This window comes from Globicephala melas, chromosome 5 (assembly GCF_963455315.2).
Source record: "Globicephala melas chromosome 5, mGloMel1.2, whole genome shotgun sequence".
Lineage (NCBI taxonomy): Eukaryota > Metazoa > Chordata > Mammalia > Artiodactyla > Delphinidae > Globicephala > Globicephala melas.
The window spans coordinates 116,441,735-116,463,833 of record NC_083318.1 but is presented as its reverse complement, the minus strand read 5'-3'; the positions used below and the strand labels follow the sequence as shown (position 1 = coordinate 116,463,833).

The window sequence follows — 22,099 nt, the reverse complement described above, 5'->3', positions numbered from 1 at the left end:
CCAATAAAACAAAAGGAAAGTCACACAAGGGAGGTAGCAGCATGCCAGGTGCAGGAACAGAGAGAACATAGAGGCCCTGGAGGGGAAAGGAAAAAGAGTGTGTTTGAGGAACCGGAAGAAGGCCTGAGTGATTGAGCACAGAAGGAGATGGGTAAGTGGTCCAGATGAGGCTGGATGGACACCTGTGGAGGGGAGAGGCCACTCACATCTGGTTGGCCACGTTAAGGATGTTGGTTTTTATCCTATGCTCAATGGGCAGCCATTGAAGTGATTATATTTGTGCTTTACAATGATTTCTCTGGCTGAAAAGTGGAGAATCTATGGGGCAGGGGAAAAAGGAACCAGATACATTAAGCATATGACCAAAAATCCAAGAGAGAGAGGAAGTAGCTTGAAAAGAAGTGGTAGTACAGAAATGGATGGAATGGAAAAATAATCCATAGACAAGCTCATCTACATTTGGTAGTGGGTTGGTAATGGAAGACAATAAAGGAAGATGTAAAGAGTGACTCCAAGAGAAATAAAAAGAAACTGGAGTTGATTTGGTGAGAGTTGAGGAAGAGATCATGATTCTGATTTGGTTGATTTTTGTAGAGCAAAGTGGCATGTAAAGTAGGCAGTTATATTTACAGGTTGATGGTTCAGAAGAGAGAACTGGGCTGGGGATGAAAATTTGTGAAGTGTCAAATACCACGCACGTGAGAAAGTATAGGATGAGAAGAGTGGTGGGCTAGACTTTAGAATGCCAAGGGCCAGTAAAAGAAGAGCCTGCAAAGAAATCTGAGTGGAGCAGGGAGATAGGAAGGTTCAAACCTGTGATGTCTCAGAGGCCAAGGTTCTGAGAGTTTTAGGAAGGCGTGAAAATTCTCGTCTGATTTAGTGACGTGGGGGTCATGACCTTGGAAAATATAAGAGAGAAAGTGGGATGGAAGCCAAGGTGAAGCAGATTGAAGAGTAAGGGAGGATGAACAAGAGATAGAAACTATAGCAACACTCAACAGAAGTCTGGCTGTGAAAGAGGAGAGAAAAGCTGGTAGAGAAAAAGGTAGCTAAAAAGCAATATATGGGGGGCGGGTAGTGGTGGGAGATTGGGATTGACATATATACACTAATATGCATAAAATAGATAACTAATAAGAACTTGCTGTATAAAAAATAAAATAAAGTTCAAAACAAAACAAAACTAAATGTGCAGGGACTAAAATACCTACAGAGAGACTTCCCTGGTGATGCAGTAGTTAAGACTCCACGCTCTCAAAGCAAGGGGCCCGGGTTCGATCCCTGGTCTGGGAACTGTATCCCACACACATGCCGCAACTAAGAGTTCACATGCCACAACTAGGGAGCCCGCCTGCCGCAACTAAGACCCGATGCAACCAAATAAATAAATTTTTTTTAAAAGGCAATATACGTTGTAGAGGATTTTTTACATTGTTTTGTCTTAAGAGATGTGAGTATATTTAAAATGGAATGGATAATTTCACTCAGTTTCCAGTTAAAACTGAAGAGAACTGTGGTCTGTTGCCTACAATCCTTTTGTCAAATACAGTGCAGCCAACTTTCATTTTAATGTTATGGTAGTTTATTCAGAGGAACAGTGCTAACATTCAGAGAGAATTAAATAATCTGTACCTGCATGTTATCAGCAATTTCATATAAGATTCCTCTCACAATAGCTGTTTGAAAAGGCATCATAGTAATGGCTCCTTTCCATTTAAAAAAGAGTTGGGTGTGTATGCGTGTGCGTGTATGTGAATGTACACCCTATCAGAACATGGTGGTATCAAACAAAATTTGGCAAACTACAGCCCTTTGGCTAAGTCTGGCTACTTGTTTTTTTTGTTTTTTTAATTTATTTTTGGCTGCATTGGGTCTTCATTGCTGTGCACGGGTTTTCTCTAGTTGTGGCAAGTGGGGGTTACTCTTTGCTGTGGTGCACAGGCTTCTCATTGCAGTGGCTTCTCCTGGTGCAGGGTACGGGTTCTAGGTGCACAGGCTTCAGTAGTTGTGGCACGTGGGCTCAGTAGTTGTGGCTTGCAGGCTCTAGAGCGCAGGCTAAGTAGTTGTGGCGCACGGGCTTAGTTGCTCCACAGAATGTGGGCTCTTCCCAGCCCAGGGCTCAAACCCTTGTCTCCTGCATTGGCAGGAGGATTCCCAATCACTGCGCCACCAGGGACGTCCCACTATTTGTTTTTTTAAATAAAGTTTTATTGCAACACACACCAGTGATACAATTACATAGAGAGTATTTAGATATAGAGAGAAGAGATCATTTATAGGGTGATGTTCTTGAAAAGATGCAATGGCATGAAATCCAAAGCATAAGTGGAGGGACTGACCTCTCATAACAGGAAAGCAATGCCTTTCATTTGCCGTGGGAAGGGGGGAGTAGCAGGACTGAAGATGGTATGTAGGTTTGCACGTTTGATGGCTAGTGGCTGAAGGAGTTTCCATCTGAGCACTTTGGTTTTCCGATGAAACTATAAGATCTTTGGCTGATGGAGGGTTTGGACATTTGAGATATCTGAAGCTGGTTTAAGAATTATTGCAAGCATCATTCATAATAGCCAAAAAGTAGAAACAATCCAAATGTCCATCATCTGATAAATGGATAAGACAAATGTGAAATATCCATATAATGCAATAGTATTTAACATTTAATGTTTAACATTATAAAGGAATGAAGTACTGATGCATGCTACAATAATGGAAAAACCTTGACAACATTATGCTGAGAGGAACCAGTCCCAGAAGGTCACATGTTGTATGATTCCATTTATATGAAATGTCCAAAGGAGGCAAATCCATAGAAACAGAAAGATTACTGGTTGTCAGGGATGCAGGGGGAGGAGGAATGGGGTTTCTTTTCGGGGTGATGAAATATTCTGAAATTAGATAGCGGTGAGGTTGAAGAATTTTGTGAATACACTAAACTCACTGAATTCTATATTTTAAAAATGTGAATTTTATGGTAGGTGAATTATATCTCAATAAAGCTGTTGTTTAATAAAAAGAAGACAGAAAGAAAGAAAACTTTTTGCAGAGAATATAGTGCACTGTCCAGATAAAGGAAGTGGGATTGCCAGGTACCAGAGACATCCATGAAGCTAATGAAGCTGGCTGCACAGGTCCCCACGAGAGTAGGGAGCTGCTGGGAGAGGTTGGGTGTCCTAGCTGGGAGGGGAAGTTAGGATGCACTCAGAAAGTATATCCGTGTAAGGATTCTGGCAAATTATCACAGAGGTCTCAAAAGAAAGGCATCTGTATCTCAAAGGCGCCAGTAATTTGTTCCTTATTCATTTCCTCATTTAGATTCATATTCATCGTAATTTTTAATTTGTAATTGTATATTCTTTTCCTTTAAAATGACTCCCCAAACTGTATATGCTTCAGGTTCCAGAAGACCAAGATCTGCCCCTGCAGAGAGCTGAGGATCTATCTATTTGAGGTCACTGACCATGAATTTACAGTGACATCACTGTTTCTGTTGTGTAACTTTCTCCAACAGCGCTTGGCTGTTTGGGTGCAGAAGAAAGTGCAGTCAGGTTCACCCAGTGTTGGGGTTTTGTGAGTCGGAAGCATGTTATTAAAAATGTGGACCGCAAAATTCAAACTGGATAAGGTGGGGGGAGTGAAGACGGAGAGCTCTGATGGGATATGCGAAAGCAGAGGTGTCAACAGGCTAGAAAGCTGTTGAAGAAAGATTACAGAGGAAGAACTTGAAAGATCAAGTTGGAAGACGCGTAGCTGGAGTGGGCTGCTGGAGGTGAATGACAAAGTCCACAGAGGGGTGATGGTTTGAGGCGATTTGAAGGCCATGGGAGGTGACAATTGGCACTTGCTCTGAGGAAAAGTCTAAACTCTAAGAAGATCTCCAGGCCTCAGCACAACCTGTCCCTTTTCTGCTTCTGTCACCTTACCCAGTCCAATGTCCCTCTCACTCATCTGCCTGCTGCCTTCATTCAGGTCCTCCGGAGTTTCTTCCAGCCTGAGGATTTAGACACCTCGTAGTTTCTCTGTTGTCTGGAATACTCTTCTCTGCTGCTTGGCCAGGCCATTTCTACTCACCCTGAGGATCTCAGTTTAAAGTCAGTTCCTCAGGGAAGTCTTTCCTCACATACCCACCCTTCTCCCAGGGGGTAGAGCCTCCAGCTGTATGCCCAGGTAAGACGCTTTGTTTTTCCTTCACAGCATTTATCAACTGTATTGTAGAAGTTAAGGGGCTAATGACTAGTAAAATGCTCTTCTCTAGAATAAAGGAGTGAGGTAATAGGTCTGGCTAACCTCCCTATTATATCCTGGGTCCTCAAGAAGTTGTATATACAAAGACATTCCATAAATATTTGTTGTATGAATGAAATTTAAGATACTGATGTGTAGTAGTGTTTTCCAGCATACCTTTTAACATATAAGGATACAAAATGTAATTTTACAGATCATCTAAAAATGGCATATAATGTAAAGATAAAACCAATTTCCTTTCTAACATACATACATGAAGACATATCTATCTTCAACCTCTCCTCACTTATTTGATCTCTAGAAATATAAATCTCAAACAACATAGTCGAAGATAAGGGAAAATACTTAATGATTTCTTATATGGAAATGAGATCATTGAATCCCTTATTTGAAATAATGAAAAAGATTACTGGGTATACAGTCGGTCCTTCCATATCCTTGGGTTCCTCATCCGAGGAGCCAACCAACCTCGGATGGGAAATACTCGGAAAAAATCCAGGAAGTTCCAAAAAGCAAAACTTGAATTTGCTGCATGCTAGCAACAATTTACATAGCATTTACATTGTATTAGGTATTATAAGTAATTAGAGATGATTTATAGTATAAAGATGTGAATACTACACCATCTTATACAAGGAAATTGAGCAGCAAAGGATTTTGGTATGGGGAGGGGTCCTGAAACCCATTCCCCAGGGATAAGGAGGGCTGACTGTATTACAGTCTTCCATTAAAAAGAATCTGAAAAAGCATATATGTATATATATATACATATATACACACACACATACATAAACACACATGTGTATCACTGAATCACTATACCATACACCTGAAACTAAAACAACAATTGTAAATAAACTATACTTCAATTTAAAAAAGAAAGAACTTTAGGGATTTCCCTGTCTGTCCAGTAGTCAAGAATTCCTCTTCCACTGCAGGGGGCATGGGTTCCAGCCCTGGTTGGGGAACTAAGATCCTGCATGCCACATGGGTGTGGCCAAAAAAAAGAAAAAGAGACAGACACAGAGATTTAAAAAAAGGACTTCATAACAGGAGTGGAGGAAGTGGTAAATTATCTAGCCAACAGTTAACTATGAAAGAGTGGACTAGTCTTAGCAATGTTAATTATAAATACTTTGACTTAGTGTACAGACACACTGCCTGTGGGAGAAGTGGAAAATGAATTCAGTGATTTATTTTCATTTGCACGCTTGTGGTAAAACCTGAGTTCACATAAAAATTGCTTTGGTTTATGAACTGCCATAAAAATTACACTCACTTGTATTCTAAAAAGCCTTAAAATGTAAGAAAAACAATGAACCCCCTTTGCTTGTTTTTTCTCTCTCAATTCTCCTTACGGTTATCCCTTTGATCCTTCACAAAACAAGTCTGATTCTCTTCTTCACAACATCTTTCAAATCTCTGGCTAGCTGCCTCTTTAAGGAAGACTTGTCTCATCCTATCTGACCTGGTCCCACCCTGGTTATTCTTCTAATTCACTGTGTTTATTTCCCCCAGGGCACAACATTTATCACAATCTGTACTTGTGTTGACCCCTGTTTACTATCCAACGCAGCCACAGAAATGTCACTTCCATGAGTGCAGAGACCTCTAGTTCTCACCACCCCAGCACCTAATTTCCTACAACTGTACAAGCTTTTCAAACTCAGAGGAACTCCTGAAAGTGAATGTTGTATTAACAAGAAAATGCCTGAGGTTATTTTTTCCAGAAACGTTCACTTATCTCCTACTATTTTTAGCACTTTTATCTGATTATTTATATTACCTTCCAAAATTTGTGTGAGGGCTTTGTTTTCCATAAATAAACTGGAAAAGATATTTCTATTACAGGATCGTGTTAAACTCAGGACCACGTATCATAATTGTAAAGCACACGCAAGAAAGCAAATAGCGCTAAGACATCCAGTAAGTTTCCCTTTTCTGGTCCAACACCCCAAAGGTAGATTTTAAACAAATGCCAAGTCAAGTGGAAGAAACCGGCAACAAATGGAGGGAGTGTGAGACTTCAAAATGTCCCAGAGATCGATTCAACCAAATCCTTTGGCCCCGCTAAGCGTTCCCACACCACTCAGGCAAGGCTGCTCCGGGGACCAGCCCACACCAGCCCGGAAGGGTCCCCCTCTGCCCTCCGCTCCAGGCTGGTCGCCTTAGCGCGTTCCCCCGAGTCCTCGCCCTCCTGGTCCCTGCCCTTCAGACTCGCGGGCAGGGATCCGGGGGTCGCAGACTCTCCAGGGCGCGCGGTCTCCCTCCGGGCTGTTTTGCTTTGCGCGCTGTCAAGTACAAACACCCCAGCCCCTCCCCCTCCAACTCCTGATCTCGAGCACAGTACTAACTCCGAACTGACTGACACTCGGCTGAGCCAAGATGGCAATCTCCAGACTTGAACATTCGAAGGTTCCTCGCTCCGCCCGGAGCCCGAGCCCCGGCGGCACCGCCCTCGCCGAGGCCTCGCCGCCTTCCCCGGCGAGCAGGCCGCCGGGGGCTCCGGTCTCCACGGCCGCCGGGCGGCCGAGGACCCCTCTCTAGCTTTCCGAACTACAGATCCCAGGGTGCCTCTCGGACTCCCGCTCCCTCTCTCTCTCGCTCCCTCCCTCCGTGCGTCTCCTCCTCCCTGGCCCTTGTTTTGGCTGGAAGCGCTCCGGCGGAGTTAGAGAAAGTCTGGGCAGAAACCGCAGCCGGCCCGAACGTGGGAAGGGGAGGAGGAAAGGAAGAGGGAGCCGGGAGGCCGGGAGAGGGAGGGATCGGGGCCGGGGGCCAGGCCGCTCAGAACCTGCCGCGCGCCCGGGGGTGGGGGAGGCGGCGCGGGAGGAGCGCGAGGGGACTGGACGGTGGGCTCTGTCCCCGCAGCCAAGCAGCCGAGAGCTTCGTTCCTTCGCCGCCCTCCGCCCTCTCTCTCCCGCGGCGGCGGCGAGCGCGGACCCACCCTCCGGCGGGACCTCTGCCCTGCCCAGCGACGCCGAGCCGGCGGCTCCCTCCGTGGCCCTGGACCAGCCCTGCGCCCGCTGTCCACGGGACCCTCGCGGCTTCCCCTTTCCTCCCGGCTGCCCAGGCGCCGCGGGGAAGTGACCCACCCTACCGCGAGGAGGGGGAAGGAGAGGATCGCGCAGGGCGCACCGAAACCGAGAGCGGGCGAGCCGGAGTGGGCACCGCGCAGGGCATTGTGTGTGTGTGTGTGTGTGCGCGCGTGCAGCGTCGTGTCTGTCTAGAGAGCGCTCTGGGAGGTCCCGTCCCGAGGGGGCGGAGCGCAGGGGGCCGAGGCTTGGGCTCCGCGCCGGGGCAGAGTCCCGTTCAGCCCGAGCGCGAAGGAGGCAGCCGGCGGGACGGCGCGCCTGGCGGCTGGGCGGGCGCACTGAAGGGAGGCCGGGGCGCCCTCGGCCCGGCCGCGGACCCTGCCCCGAGGTATCGGCCTCGGCGGCGCGGCCCGCTTCTACTCAAGTCCGCGGACCTGCTTGCTAGGGAAGAAGCTCGGAGGCCGAGAGCCGGCGCGCCGCGGAGCCCGTCCGCCCGGGGTGCGCCGCGGGAGAGCTAGGTCCCCGCCGCTGCGCGGCTGTCCGGCGTCGGCGGTGTCGGGAGCGCGCCCGGCCCGGAGCCGGAGAGGCGCGCACCATGAGCGGCGGCGAAGTGGTCTGCTCCGGATGGCTCCGCAAGTCACCCCCGGAGAAAAAGTTGAAGCGTTATGTAAGTAGAGCTCGGCCGCCGTTCCCCTTCCCGGGAGGCTCGCGCGCGGGCTGCTGCTTACCCTTGGTCCCCATCCTTTTCCCGTGGGCCCTTTCCCCGGCAGGCTGGGGACCCAGGCTGGACACTCACGCCCGGGCCTCCTCTTGGCCGGGCACCTTTCTTTCTCCAGATTCCAGACATCGGCCCGTAGGAGGGCCCGGCATGGCCAGCTGAGCGCCGGCTGCATGTTTTTATTGTTCCTTTTAGCAGGGGCGAGGGGGAGAGCATTCTCCTTTCGTTATATCTGCAGGGAATCCTTAGAGACTGCTGTATAGTAAATTTCCCGCAGTGGGAAACCCACGGAGGTGTTGGAACTCATCAGCCTTCTATTTGGTCCGCGCTCCCTCCCGCCTTCCCCTCGGGGTGGTTGCCGGAAGCGGGAGGGGGACCTGGGAAGTTGGCCTTAGAGCCGAGCATCTCCAGTCCGCGCACACGGGAAAGAAAAGTTATTACGCGCCCTACCGTTTGCTTAGCACGGTTCACATTTTCGCGGTTTTGAAGCGAGGGACCTTGGAGTTTGGCCCGAGAGCCTTGGCAGTTTGCTGCGAAAGGAGGGCGCTGTGGGGAGCCTGGTGGCTGGTGTTCGGGCGCCGTGGACACGCTGTCAAACCCCGCAGGAGAGGACAGCTGGGGCCAGTCAGGATTTCTGTGTGTTACGGTACTTTCCCAGGCCACCCGAATTGCTTCTGCTGATTATGTGTTAAACCGTTTTAGCTGTTAAGGAAGATATTCCCTGAAAGAACCAACCTTGCTTAGGTGGAAATCTGTGTCCTCTTCGGGGGGGTGGGGTGTCTGCGATCTTATCCCCTTCTCCCCCATTGGCTCTTTGTTGCTGCCCCCTGCAAAAGACAGAAATGACACCTTCGCCCTGGCATATGACGCAAATATTTTTCTAGTAAAGTATGTCTCGAAAACAAAATGTATGCCCCCTTAAATATAAATTTACTACCAGGGGGCCGACACTAATAATGGAACCTGTTTCTTGTGGAAGGGTATCTACATCCAGAGAGCTCGAGGTAATCCTATTAGTCACTGTTTGCTTGCATAGAACGGAGTGAAGTGCAATATTTAACTTCACCAACAACTCACCGGTGAGTTTCTGGTTTACTTTCTGCCAGAATTTGTTATAGGCAAGTAATTCTTATTTAAGGATTTGATGCCACAAATCCTAAGAAAGTTCTCCAGAGATTTTTTGAATCCTTCCAAATCCTGTCTCTCCACCTATCACACTTTGCCTGAATATTCTGGTAAATATGCTGACTTTAATACAAAAATTGGGGAGAGGCAGTGCTGTTTTCAGCTCTGAGTTCTGAAGAGAAGGTTGTATGTGTGTGGGAAGAGGGAGTGGATTGATAGATGTATTTGTTTTGAGAAGGCGCTGTTTAGGAAATGATTGGGTCCTTGGGGGAACTGAAGAGCACTACATTAGCTGAAATAGGTAGCGGTAATAGAGGTTTAATGCTTTCTTTCACATGATTGGTTTATGGCTCTCTCAAAAGATGCCCCGCACTGGACTAGGGACCATAAGATTAAAAAATACAGTAGGAAAAAAGACTTGCCTCTTGGGCTTGCAATTTAATGTAATACAAACCAGGAAGAAAATCAGCCCCAAAGATTATGTCTTAACAAGGACCAAGAAAATGGAAAATCTGAATTTAAAAAAATTTATTATTTCATTTGATCATTACAACAGTTTTATGAGGCGGGTATTATCTATGTGTTTAACAGATGAGAACACAGTCTACATAACCAGTGTGTGCCAGAGGCAGGGTTTGAACCCAGATCTGCCTGCCTGACTGGCCTTTAAAAGGTTAATGAGTCATCTAGTTGATTTCAAGCGGCACTCAGGCGGGTCATCTGTAAACAGCCTTTCAAGTTGTAACTTTCTATGAGTCTGTGGATATTGGTTGAGCATGCAAGGAAGGGGCGGGCTGTGCATCAGAGGTGCAGTGCTGAAGAAACACAAGACAAGCATGTGGGCACAAAAGGTAGCTAGCAATGCCAGACGGTTTCTGATTGTGTGCCCAAGTGGATCACTATGGGTATTGCATAGATGTTTTGAGGAATAAACTTCTTGTAGACTGAAACCACAGGAATACTTCAGGGAGACAATGGGCTCCCTAAATTGTTGTCAGCTGAGGGGAGAATATGCCTAACAGCGGAGGGAGGCGGGCTTTTCTTTGTCTGGCTGGGCACTGGGGTTTTCTTTACACACCAGTGAAGTACATAGAGACAGCCCAGGAAGAAAGTGGGCAGGGTGGCCACCAGAATTGAGGGGTCCAAGAGGGTGACTGGAGACTTACAAGTTAAAATGAGTCTTGTCTTATATTTGCACTGTCAAGTCGGTTGCCTAGATTTTGACATTCCCAGATGATTGCTCTTTGGCTTGGTATCCAATTCAGACAGTTTTGGCTAAAGCAGCTTTGCCCCTCAAAGACATTGGCATATATACATGCATCTCCTGTGCTGGTTTGGTTTTCATGTAGAATCTTTATTTTCTGGATGAAAGGAAACATTCATTGTTGGCCACCCAGTGGGCAAAATGTTGCTTGATAATGGTTTTGAATGAACAGATTCACTGTGATAAGATATCTTGGATGCCTGGTACTGTAATTGTTAAATGAAACTTCAGGGAGTTTGAACATTGATTTTGTTGGGGAACATTTGGCCAGAGAACTTTGACAGTTGTCTCGCTGTTTACAGTATTTATAGGGTAGTCCAAGCATTGATTAAGATGATCCATCAGGGCTTTTAAATGACAAAAAATTGTTTTAGTTTTATCTTCAAAGTCATCTCAAGGTATGGCCCACATGCATTCCATTTACAACTCCATTTTATGTTTGCTTTTTTATAGTCAACAGCACTGTTTTTTTATATTAGTATGTTCCTCAGATATGGAAGCTTTTCTTGAATTTCCTAAAGAGAGTGGAAGTGGCATAAAAGACAGTTAAGACAAAGACTAGCGAGCAGATTCTCCAGCCTTTTTGCCTCTTTTTAATTTTTTCTATATTTATTTGCCAAAGGGTAAGAACCTCTTGTATGTGTTCCATCCTCTGAGAATTTTTAGAAGTCCACTTAATATGGAGGGGAAGATTTTTCTGCTTTCTCTCAGTTTTGCTACTACTGTGTTGCCGTTTTCATCCTGTGTTATATATTAAACAGCTGATTTTTCACTCTGTCAAGGACCTGAGTAGAATCACATACAGATCAATGTCACTAGGGTTATAGAAACCAAGTAGACTCTTGGTAGTATGCACTCAACGGCAGCGCTCAGATGTTTAAAGGGCTGTTTAAAGACAAATCAGCCATTTGAAATAATGGTAGAATTTTCATCAGGATTTGAAATTTTAGCTGAGATAAAAGGTAAGTCTTGAAAACAAAGGATTGCTCCAAGCCAGCTGGCTGTCTCCCTGTCTCTGCAGGGGGGAGCTTCCCTATGGCCTGCCTCAAGCCAAGACACCAAGTTTGGGCTCCTCCATGGCCCAGATGTCTGCCGTGGGCCGGTGTGCAGTCTCAGCAGGAGAACCTGCTTCTGGACCAGGGCAGGGTGGCCTGCTAGCTGCCAGCCAGCTGGGGAGCAAAACGTCAGCCAGTTCTTGGGTGTGTAATCTGCACCCAGCTTGGGCTCTGCTCTTCAGCTGTCAGCTTATAGGATGTTTTTTGTCTGAACTTGTGGTTCTGGGAATGGACTTAGAAACAGAAATAGCATCTTCCTCTGGGTGGGCACCTGACATCTTACATGGAGGAGAGAGGCATGGGGAAGGCAAAATAACAGCATCTCCTTGGTTCAAGGACAACCCAGGAGCTGGGCTAAGTCCCTGTTCCATAGTGTCACTACAACAAAGAGGGCTGGGATGTTTGGAAGCTTTTCCTGCCCTTTTTTGGCAATTCCCAGTAGCAGATTCTGCTACTGGGAATTGCCAGTAGTCAACAGATTCTGAAGCTTTTGCTTACAGTGACTGAAGGAGCATAATTATTCTGTTCAAGGAAATTTTTTTCCTGCAATTCTCCCATTAGTGAACATACCATTCAAATTTCGAATGTTTTCTTTTTACCTTTTCCAATAAGGCAGGAACATTGTTTCTACTAAGAAAGATCATCAACTAGCAAGTACATTGTCTTTATGAAAGTTAATGATAGTTAATTCTTTTGTTGTGCCTGGGCTTAGTGATATGAGTTGCTGAATCCCTAAATCTGATTGTTGTCTTTTGGGATTCAAAATTACTAAGAAGGTGGATCAGCTTGGAGGGTAGTTTTAGAATTCTGCTGTTTTTAAATTTTTTTTTAATTGATCATCTTTGAACAAATACAAAAACATGGCAAGAATTTATACTTGGATAATCTGGTTGACAGGTGAACTGGTTATTTCAGTGTGTTTTGCCATAATGAGTCTGCTTAAATATGAAAGAAATGAAGTGACAAGGCACTTTGAAGCCTAAGTAAGATTCCCTAGTTTGGAGTTGACATAAAAAATACATAGCTAAGGTCTTGATGATTTGCAGGTTGAGGACATTTAAGAGGTGATTAACTGTCGGCACTGCTAATTTTCTTACAGAGACTAACACACGAGAAAGAACATCGTAGCAGGTGGATTACCACTTTATTTTTGAAGGGTTTTGGGTAAATTGGGCCATGGTGGAAGGAACCCTGAACTGAGTGTCAGGACCCAGAATTCACCTGGGCTTTGCCACTATTCACGTGATCTTTGGAGCCTTCTGATCCTCAGTTTCCTTATCTGTAAAATGGGGACGTGGTGGGCACCACATCTACACTCTAAGCTCTCTTGCCCTCTAACATTCCTCTTCTCAGACTTTCCCTTGGCAGGGAGGGGCAGATGGGGGGGGGGAAATAAATCTTCCATTTCTTGTTCATCTTAAATAGCTAGTGAATATATTAGAACTACAGAAGCAGAATTCTTTGGGGACCCTTCGGCGCCTCCCTTAACAGAATGCAGGCTCACTGAGCCCAGGGCTGCCGAGTGCCTGTGCTGCTGTGTCTGATACAGAGTGGAAGCTCACCAGGTATCTGTTGACTGAATCGATAAACAGGTATCTCTGGAGCTTTTGTAAATGTGCCACGTGTTGAATACCGTGGAGGGAAAGGCCCACTCCCTTCCCGTAAGGAGTTTCTAATCTGTTCCCCAAGACAAGCTGTAAATGCATGTTCCTTTAAATCGTTTTACAAGAGCTATGTTTACAAGGCTGTATATGATGAATTGCCAAATGGTTGATACAGACAGTAATTGCTTAAGAGCTCAGACCAGAGGGGAGGGGGAGGAGGGCAGCCAGGGAAGACTTCACAGGTGAATTTCAGGCTCTATTCTTGGAAGAATCCAGGTGCTTCTGACAGAAATAGCAAAATCAGAAGGGCAGCCTGGTTTTCAAGGAAGAACGGGGACTTTGTGTTGAGTTCAGACATCCCTGTGAAAAGAACAGAACAGCTCCGTTTCATGCATGGAATTTGGATGTCAGCTGTAACTTGAAGTTTGAGAAGTTTCAGTTTCTGCCATGACCTAATGCTCTTGATGGGATCCTGACCACAAGTGAATTTTCTGTCCCAGGCTAGACAACAAACCAAACAACCCCACTTGTCCGGTCACCTGAACTTATTAAAATTCCAAGGGACATGTGTTATTTAAGATTTCTTTATGTCTGTTTGGAACTAAATAATTCATTCTGGCAAGCATTTAGTTGACAACAGAGAGGGAGCATGTTCTGGTAGGAGGGAGAATAAAAGAGCCTTTGATTCATTTGCTTCTGAGCTCCAGCAGGAGGGCAGGGGCTGCCTTGGGCTAGCGTCTTATTTTGGACTTTGGAAGCCATCTTAGCCCAGCTGTGTGAGTGCCAGCCAGTGCTGGAGGAAAGAGAATAACACCAATGGATCACATTAAACCCCTCCTGACTGTTGATGGAAGGGTTTCTCCCATTTCACATTCCTTGCATTAACATGGTGGCTCACTTCCCCCCAAGTCAGAGTTCCATCTGAATTTGCCACTTGAACTTGGATTGAAGGCACAGCACTTCTGTAACTCTTTATCTCAGTCGACTAAGTACAGGAAACTTAGCAAGACCCAGGTCCCTGTCTGCTCCCCCTCCTCAGCTACAGGAACAAATAAAATCAGCATTCTTTTCTTCTTTAGATGACTCCTGGGCGAAAGTGGCTCATTGTACCATGGATTTCCACGGCCCTTAAATGTAGCCTCTTCATTTGCCAACTCAATGGCTGGGGGAGCCTTAATGAATTGGAGATGGCGATGCAGGCCTGGGGAATTGCTGGGAAAAGTCATTTTAGGAACTTGGAAGCTTCGACCATTCCAGGCTTGTCTGTGTGAGCACCTCAAATCCTACAAGAATGCCTTAACTGGAAAAGAATCTTCTATATTTTAAGCAATTCTTTTATTCGTAGGAGCAAAATGCTCCCTAACTGAAGAGAAAAATGCTCATTGCTGAATGTGTATAAAGTAGAACCCACCAGCTTTGGACCCTCCCACAGCCTGCTTTATGGAAAAAAAAAAAAATAGTTAAGACTCTGCACCGAAATGCATGCTTGGTCGTTATCTGGGTTACATTAGCCCTTGAAGCATTCTGATTACAGCTTGTAGCTGCCAAGCCCTGTCCTGCAGTGTTATCTGGAACAAAAATTTTCCATGTGGTTGTTTTTAGCAGAGCTACTATATGCAAACTGGATGTGAAGATGTAAGTCGCAAAGAAATAGAGCTTCTAGAAGGGGAAATGTGAGTGATCTTAATTTTTTTTCCTACTATTTAACTGTTCTTTCCTTTCTGTGTATTTCAGAAATTTTTTTCATATTTCTAAACTGAGTTTTCTTTTACTTTTATACACTGGAAAGAATCCCAAATTTACCACAAGTTTTTCATATGGTGGTGTTTTTTTTTCTCCCAGCTTTTTTCTTTGAATTCATACTTGGCCTAGGTAATTCCCCATGTGTTCAAACAACAACAACAACAGCAGTGTCCTAAAAGGAAAAAAACAAATGGCTACATTGTTCCATGAGTTAAAAACAATATACCAAGAGTCCAAACATTTCTCTTCAGTGTAGAAATCTTAGGTCATTTTTTTTTTTTTTTAAGGAAGAAAAATACCAAACTTTGCTTTAACTATCCTGCTCATTGATTTTCTTTTCCCTTTTTAATTTATTTTCCTTTGTTTTAACTCGTGTTGTTTAATTTTTTTTGAAAAGTTTTACATATGGTTCTTCTTTAAGAATATCACACATGGAAAACGAAAACATTAAAATTTCATTTTACTTTTCATCCTCTGGTCTGAAGAGGGGAAAAAATGTTAATTAACAGTAAGGGTTTGTAACTGACTTCCTGTTGCTTGGTTGAATGGAATATTTGTCATTATTGCCTAGAGGTATTTAGCAGTTTTATGTGAAATAAGCAGGTCAATATTTTAGTTAAGAGGCTTTTTTGCTTTTATGAAATAAAATATGCAGGACGGCAGCATCAGGGGATTGAGAACTCAATCTATTTTTGTCATTTTTACTGTAGTTAATATTTGGTAATTGATATTTTGTATTAAATATTTATTGTATTTAATACATCGGTTAGCCAGTTGCTATAAAATTTTATCTGCTAACTTTTTTAAGTGGGAGAGAGGTAAAAAGCACTCTTTCCCCCAGGAATCCCTACCCACTTGCCCTTTTCCCCTTTTCCCCTTGTTTTCTACTTCTTCCTCTGTAGTAGAAGCCTCACTACCAACATCACAAAGTATTCATGTCAGAATCCTTACACACACAGTCTTCCACCTTTTCTCTAAAAAAGGGGGAGTTATTTATGTCCTGTTATGTAGTAATCAAGACTAGGAATCATAATGTTCTACCCAGCAGGTAGATTGTTGTTCTCTCCTGAAATGCAGTTTTTAGTTACTACTGTATTGGGAAATGCGGTCAGGCCACTTTCTGACTAGCAGGACTCCTCCCTGAGATGACTACCTGGTTAAAGAATTAAGTGTGCTTTGTCAACTCCAGTCCATCACACATTCCCATCGGTGCCTTGGCTAGGGTCATCGTAGCCAAGAGGAAGGTGCTTCTGATTGGAGGGAGGACCACTTGATTTGCGGGAAAGAAGTGCTTTTATCTTTGTCACTTGGTAAAATGCTACCTCCAGTGCTGTGAATTCCAGTGGCCTTAAGTAGAACTTAGTGAGGAAGGCTCACCCCACTGGGTTAGGGAAGCATCATATGAAGCCCCTACCCTCTGGCAAAGTTATAATCGACCCCAGAGTTGTGTAGGAGGATTGGATTTTACAAGTTCTCCCCGACAATTTCAGATTTAAATGTTCGAAGTGTTGGAAAAAGGTAAAAGGAAATACTGAGCTAGGAAGAATGCGAAATATTTGGGCAGTTAATTTGTTCCTGGTGGTGCTGTTACATAAAACCAAAGCCTTCTGAGTAATCTTCACAGGGTATCTAGGTCATCTATCTCCGAAGAAAAGTGCACAAAATTAAACTGATGCTGTAGTTCTTTTTTCTTTCTCTTCTTTTTTCTTTCTCTTCATTTAAGCAGTGGAAGAGTCAAAACAGGAAAAGCATGCCTGGTATATTTTTCGTTTTAACATATCTTTCTAGATGATTTTCCTAATGGCCCACAGTATACACAGTTGAAAGCGTGTACACATGATCTATTTACAAAGAAAATTATGGCTTCATTTATCATTCTTTGGTGTTTGTAATAGGTTATTAATTTCCAGAGGACAAAGACGGCATTTGTTCTCTGCGTCTGAAATGCACAGAGTGGTACCTGGCACAATCTCTTGAGTAGCGTGACCAAATACTTGTTGAATTTTAAGCCTAAAATGATAAATCATCTAGTTCAATGTTTCTCAACCTCTTCTGACCCATTTCTCTATCACGTATTGTTTGAGTTTCCCATGGCTTTTCATCCAGTTTTATTTTCTATGATTTGCATTACAAAAACAATAGCTGTATCAAATATCTCTCCCAATTATACTTATCTCCTTCTTCCCTAGTAGAGAGTCCAACCTCCTCTTTTTACAGGGAGTGAAAATAAATAGCCTCCGAGAGACTTAATTGATTTGTCCGAGGTCATACAAGTTAACCAGCTGTTCTGGCGGGGCCAGATCTCTTACTTCTCAGGTCAGACCCTGCAGTCCTTGAGGGGATGCCCGCTGAGAACAAGGCATTGCAAAGAATTCAGAAGAGGCCCAAGAGGGCACTGCGTCTACCTTTCAGGAGTTTATATGCTACTAGGGACCTAGGAGGCACTCAGTACTGCAAATTGTGTTGTGATCAGTGATGTGTGAGGCCAGGCTTTAGAAGAATTCAGCCGAGGGAGGTGAATTCAGGGATTCCGGGAAGGTTTCATGAAGGTTTCATGAAGAGAGATTTCACCAGGACCTTAAAAGATGGATTCAGGGCTTCCCTGGTGGCGCAGTGGTTGAGAGTCCGCCTGCCGATGCAGGGGACGTGGGTTCATGCCCCGGTCCGGGAAGATCCCACATACCGCGGAGCGGCTGGGCCCGTGAGCCATGGCTACTAAGCCTGCGCGTCCGGAGCCTGTGCTCCACAACGGGAGAGGCCACAGCAGTGAGAGGCCCGCATACCGAAAGAAAAAAAAAAAAAAAAGATGGATTCAATTTTCAAAGATGGGGCTGGAGCGAGACTCTATTGCTCCCTTTTCCAGCCAGACTCGTGGGTGGGTTGTGTCCACCTGGCGGCCCCCTCTTCCTCACCTGCTGCTCATCTCAGAGTGGAATACAGCCCGGGTCCTCTTCCACGATCCTTACCTAACCCGGCTCCCACTAAGATCCCAGATGGTTGCCCAATCTAGCAGAACTAGATCTGAACTTTTTATTTTTCATGAAACTCTTGACTACATCGTTGGAGATAACCAGTCCATTTTCTCAAAATATGTTCTTCCCTGTGCCTTCCTGATACCAGGCTCTGGTTTCTGGAAGTGTTGGAGTTCCTAAGCGTTCTAGTGCTGGCTAGCCCTGGATGCTCTCTACTCCCATGTCACACCGTTAGTAGTTCTTCATCCATTGGGCGTTCATGAACTTTTTTGAAAATTTCATAAAAGCTCCATGTTCTCCATTTCCATAGAATTCTTTCTTTTTTTTTTCCCCCTGCTTGGCCAGTGCCCACATCATGCTGGTTGCTAGTTGATTTACAGTTTTGTTAGTTTCAGGTGTACAGCAGAGTGATTCAGTTATATATTCTTTTTCAGATTCTCTTCCATTGTAGGTTATTACAAGATATTGAGTATAGTTCCCTCTGCTATACAGTAGGTCCTTGCTGGTTATCTATTTTATATATAGTAGTGTCCACAGAATTCTTACAAACTTACACACACACCTTATTATCCCCTTGCACGCTTCCTAACTTTTAAAGCCCATCTGTGGATCATAAAGCCCAGTGAAATGCCCCTGAATTATATGCTGATGATCTGAAGACACCATTTCAGCCCATTTGTCACTCCACATCTTTGGCTCTAACTGGTTAGTAGATCTCTAACTGCTTAGATCCCCACAGCAACGGAGAGTCCGCATGCCCACAGCAGGGCTTACCATCCTCTCCCTAAACTCCGTCCTCTCACTGTTCCCTCTCTCAGTCAGTCACGCCACCATCCCTTTCCCAGTGGCTTAAGCCAGAGGGTTTTCTTTGTTCTCTTCTCCTTCTCCACATCCAGTGACCAAATCCTGTCAGCTTTACCTTCCAGAGATCTCTTGACTTCCTGACCTCTGTGTTGCCTAAGCTGCCTTTGCCTTTCTGCCGGATTTCTGCAATAGCTAGTTCATCTCCCTGTCTCCATCCTTGCATCCCTCCAAACCAGCTTCATCAAGGCAGCCAGCATGGCCTTTCTGAAACCCAGATCTGATCGTCCCGGGCTCCAGTTTGAGGCTGTTCCGCAGGGTTCCTTTGCTCTGAGGAATGCCCAAACCCCTTCTCTTGGCTTGCAGCGTTCCCTGTGATGTGGCCCATGCATGTACCTCCTTCTCACTCACCCGCTCCGCTTCAGCTGTACTGAGCTTTCAGGTCCCGAATTGGCTTTGTGATCCCTCACTCTGGCCTTGGCCTGTGCGCTTCTCTCCTCCAGGAATTCCTGGCCCTCCTCTCTCTGCCTCCACACCAAGGCTACCCCAGAAGCCTCCCTCGAGCTCCCGCCACCACTATCACTCACCCACGCAGACCCAGCGGGCCAAGAGCATCTGTTTTGTTCCCCTTCGATGCTCGGCCATTCCCCCAGGACAGTGCCCATCGCACCGGATTGCACTTGTTTGTTTAATTTCTTGTTCCCCCTTTTGATGCTGGGGCTCATTGTGATTTTTCACGAGCCCCCAGTACTTCTGCCTTCGAGGGCTCCCTTCCTCTAACCAAAAAAAAAGAATAAAAATTATATTTTGCAACTGTGTCCAGATAGATGAATATATTCCAAGCTGGATTTATTATTAGATAGTTATTATCCTTATTATGTTCCTGTTTTATTCTGATTTTAAATGAATTTCATATGAAGACACTTTTTGTGGGCTCCTGAAAGTTTTACGGGCTCTAGCACTTGGTGGCCTGTACCTGATGGACACCTTGGCTGTGTCAAGTGGACATGAATCCTTCAGCGATAAAGTTGACAGCTTCTTGATTGTGACTCGGAAAGGCAAGGAGCCCACTAGTTATTTCCTTACGTGGCACGTTTGTAGTGGCTTGAATAGCTCCCTGAAACCATATTAAGATTGTGTATTGTAGTCCCTGGTATCGGAAAAATATATTTTAAAAAGTAGGATCACAGACTTAAGAGGCGTATATATATGTATATTTAAAAGCAGAAATCATGAGATCTTTATGATGTCAAAAATATGTTCCGGGCTTCCCTGGTGGCGCAGTGGTTGAGAGTCCGCCTGCTGATGCAGGGGACGCGGGTTCATGCCCCAGTCTGGGAGGATCCCGCGTGTCGCGGAGCGGCTGGACCCATGAGCCATGGCCACTGAGCCTGTGCTCCGCAACGGAAGAGGCCACAGCAGTGAGAGGCCCGCGTACCGCATTAAAAAAAAAAAAAAAATGTTCCTCGAGCTAATTCACTAATACGAACGTTTCCTCGTGATGTGTCCGTGTACAGCGGTGGTTTTTAGTGGAAGTGGGAAGGTGATTTTGCCCCCGCCAGGGACATTTAACAATGTCTGGAGATGTGTTTTGGTTGTCGCCACTGGGGGTGCTACTGGCAGCTGGTGGGTGGAGGCAGGGATGCTGTTAAAACATCCTACAGTGCACGGGACAGCCTTTGCAACCAAGAATGACCCAGCCCCAAATATCAATAGGGCAGAAGTTGGGAAACCCTCAGGTAGAGGAATCCTTCATAAAGCTTGGTTCCTACAGCTGTATTATTCATTTGGTTTATTTCCCTGTGTTTCCTTTAAAAGCCATAATTCAGGTACAGGACTGTGTGGCAGCCTTGGACCCAGGCATTTCCTTTTCTGGCTTCAATAAGGTTGAGAAAAAGTCATTTAGATGCCTGAGCTTTTGAACCCCAGAGGTTGGGGCCATGCACCCCTGTCACAAGGGTTTCTGCAAGAGACAGAAATCTCTCTCCAATGGTAAATGGTCTGTTATCATTTAAATCATTGCCCCAAATACTCTCTTTTTTTTTTTCCCCCATGCTAATCCTAGCTGGAGTACAACCAATTGTTGTCTGGGTGGGGAGGGGGATGCTGAGTCATTTATTCATGCTTTTTATTACCTCTTGGCTTGAATATCACCATTCATTGTTCACAAGCTGCTCAGCTTGTTTACTTTTTATAAATTACATGTAATCAGTCTTCTTGCAGGTCTGGCTACTGTAATTGGCAGCAGCCATGGAGCAGGGCTGATGAGTCTGCATTTGTGCTGATGTCTCACAGTCAGCTCAGTCTCCAAACTTTGTTAGCTCCTCTATCTGTATTTCAAAAGGAAGGTGAACAGAACTGCCATGCTGCTCTCTCTTCTCAGATGCTCTGACGGCACTTGTTCATGTAATAGTTCGGTGGAGTCCCTGTGTCCCTGTGTCCCTGTGTGAAGGAACAATCAAGGGTTTGGGGCAGTGGACCTCAAACTTTAATGTGCATACAAATCACCTGGGTAACTTCTGAAATGAACATTCTGGAGCCTTTGCCCTTTCTGAAATTTTTAGTAAATCTCGGTAGAGGTCCAGAAAACTGCATTTTCTAACTCTCAAATCCCTGGTGATTCTGATGTAGGTGGTCCTTACCTTACACTTGGATAAGTGCTGAGTTAGCATGGAGGAAACATGGGAAAAGGAAGAAAATCCAGTAGAAGTAAATGTGTATAGAGAGTGGGATAGGAAGGCAAGAACCAGACAGAACTCAGAAAGTAACTTCAGCCTCTTTTCTGTGAGATAAGGGAAATCTCACAGATGCGGTGATCCTTTAAAAAATACGTGATTTAGATCAAAGCTTCCCCTAAAGGGGACATATTTAGAGGATGACAAAAGTGAAAGGGAATTTTTAGAAAGGTAAGAACATGAGAAAGTACCTAACCATCGCCAAGAAGCTCAAAGATGTGATGAAATCGAGGAAGGTACTGAGCAGGTATAGATTTGAAGAAGAACGCGCATTCGTGAATCGAGAGCTTTATGAATGGCTTAAAGATGAAGAGGATTGGGCTTCCCTGGTGGCGCAGTGGTTGAGAGTCCGCCTGCCGATGCAGGGGACGCGGGTTCGTGCCCCGGTCCGGGAAGATCCCACATGCTGCGGAGCGGCTGGGCCCGTGAGCCGTGGCCGCTGAGCCTGCGCGTCCGGAGCCTGTGCTCCGCAACGGGAGAGGCCACAGCAGTGAGAGGCCCGCGTGCCGTAACCAGAAGTTCTGGTTATTCTGGTTATGGGATCTGAAAGCCTATTATGAAAATACAGTCCAGGTTTCCTGGAATAGTTCTAATTTCAGATATTTTTTTCCCACTGTCTTTTTAGTACATGTCTAGTTTGCCCTAAGTTTTGGTTAGTTGAGATGTGGTTGGTTTGTAACAGAGCACCAAAATAGTTCTACATGACTAAAGAAGTTCTGTTTTCAAATTTCTGTCTGCCTGTCTGTCTGTCTTTCTCTCCCTGTGTGTAATGTATATATTCTAATCTGTTTCTTTGAACCTAAACTTT

General features: G+C 45.2%; 1 protein-coding gene and 1 long non-coding RNA gene across 4 annotated transcripts in view; one reads left to right on the top strand and one right to left on the bottom strand.

Moving 5' to 3' along the window:
* LOC138842703 (uncharacterized) overlaps positions 1-8,309 on the bottom strand; it is a 107,686-nt gene extending 99,377 nt beyond the window's left edge. Inside the window, exon 1 of the long non-coding RNA XR_011377489.1 lies at positions 8,003-8,309. This is a non-coding gene — a long non-coding RNA (uncharacterized lncRNA). The remainder of the gene's footprint in view (positions 1-8,002) is intronic.
* The window catches only part of GAB1 (GRB2 associated binding protein 1), a 128,302-nt gene continuing 113,190 nt past the window's right edge, over positions 6,988-22,099 (top strand). The window contains exons 1-2 of one of the 3 annotated variants that reach the window (XM_060299722.2): positions 7,867-7,941; positions 14,643-14,713. Coding sequence is in view for 2 of the 3 variants with exons in the window: in XM_030878121.3 (XP_030733981.1) it covers positions 7,870-7,941 (72 nt within the window). In the remaining variant the exon portion in view is untranslated. Of the gene's footprint in view, positions 7,942-14,642; positions 14,714-22,099 lie in introns of all 3 variants that reach the window. The other 2 variants (XM_030878121.3, XM_030878122.3) reach the window with 2 other exon arrangements.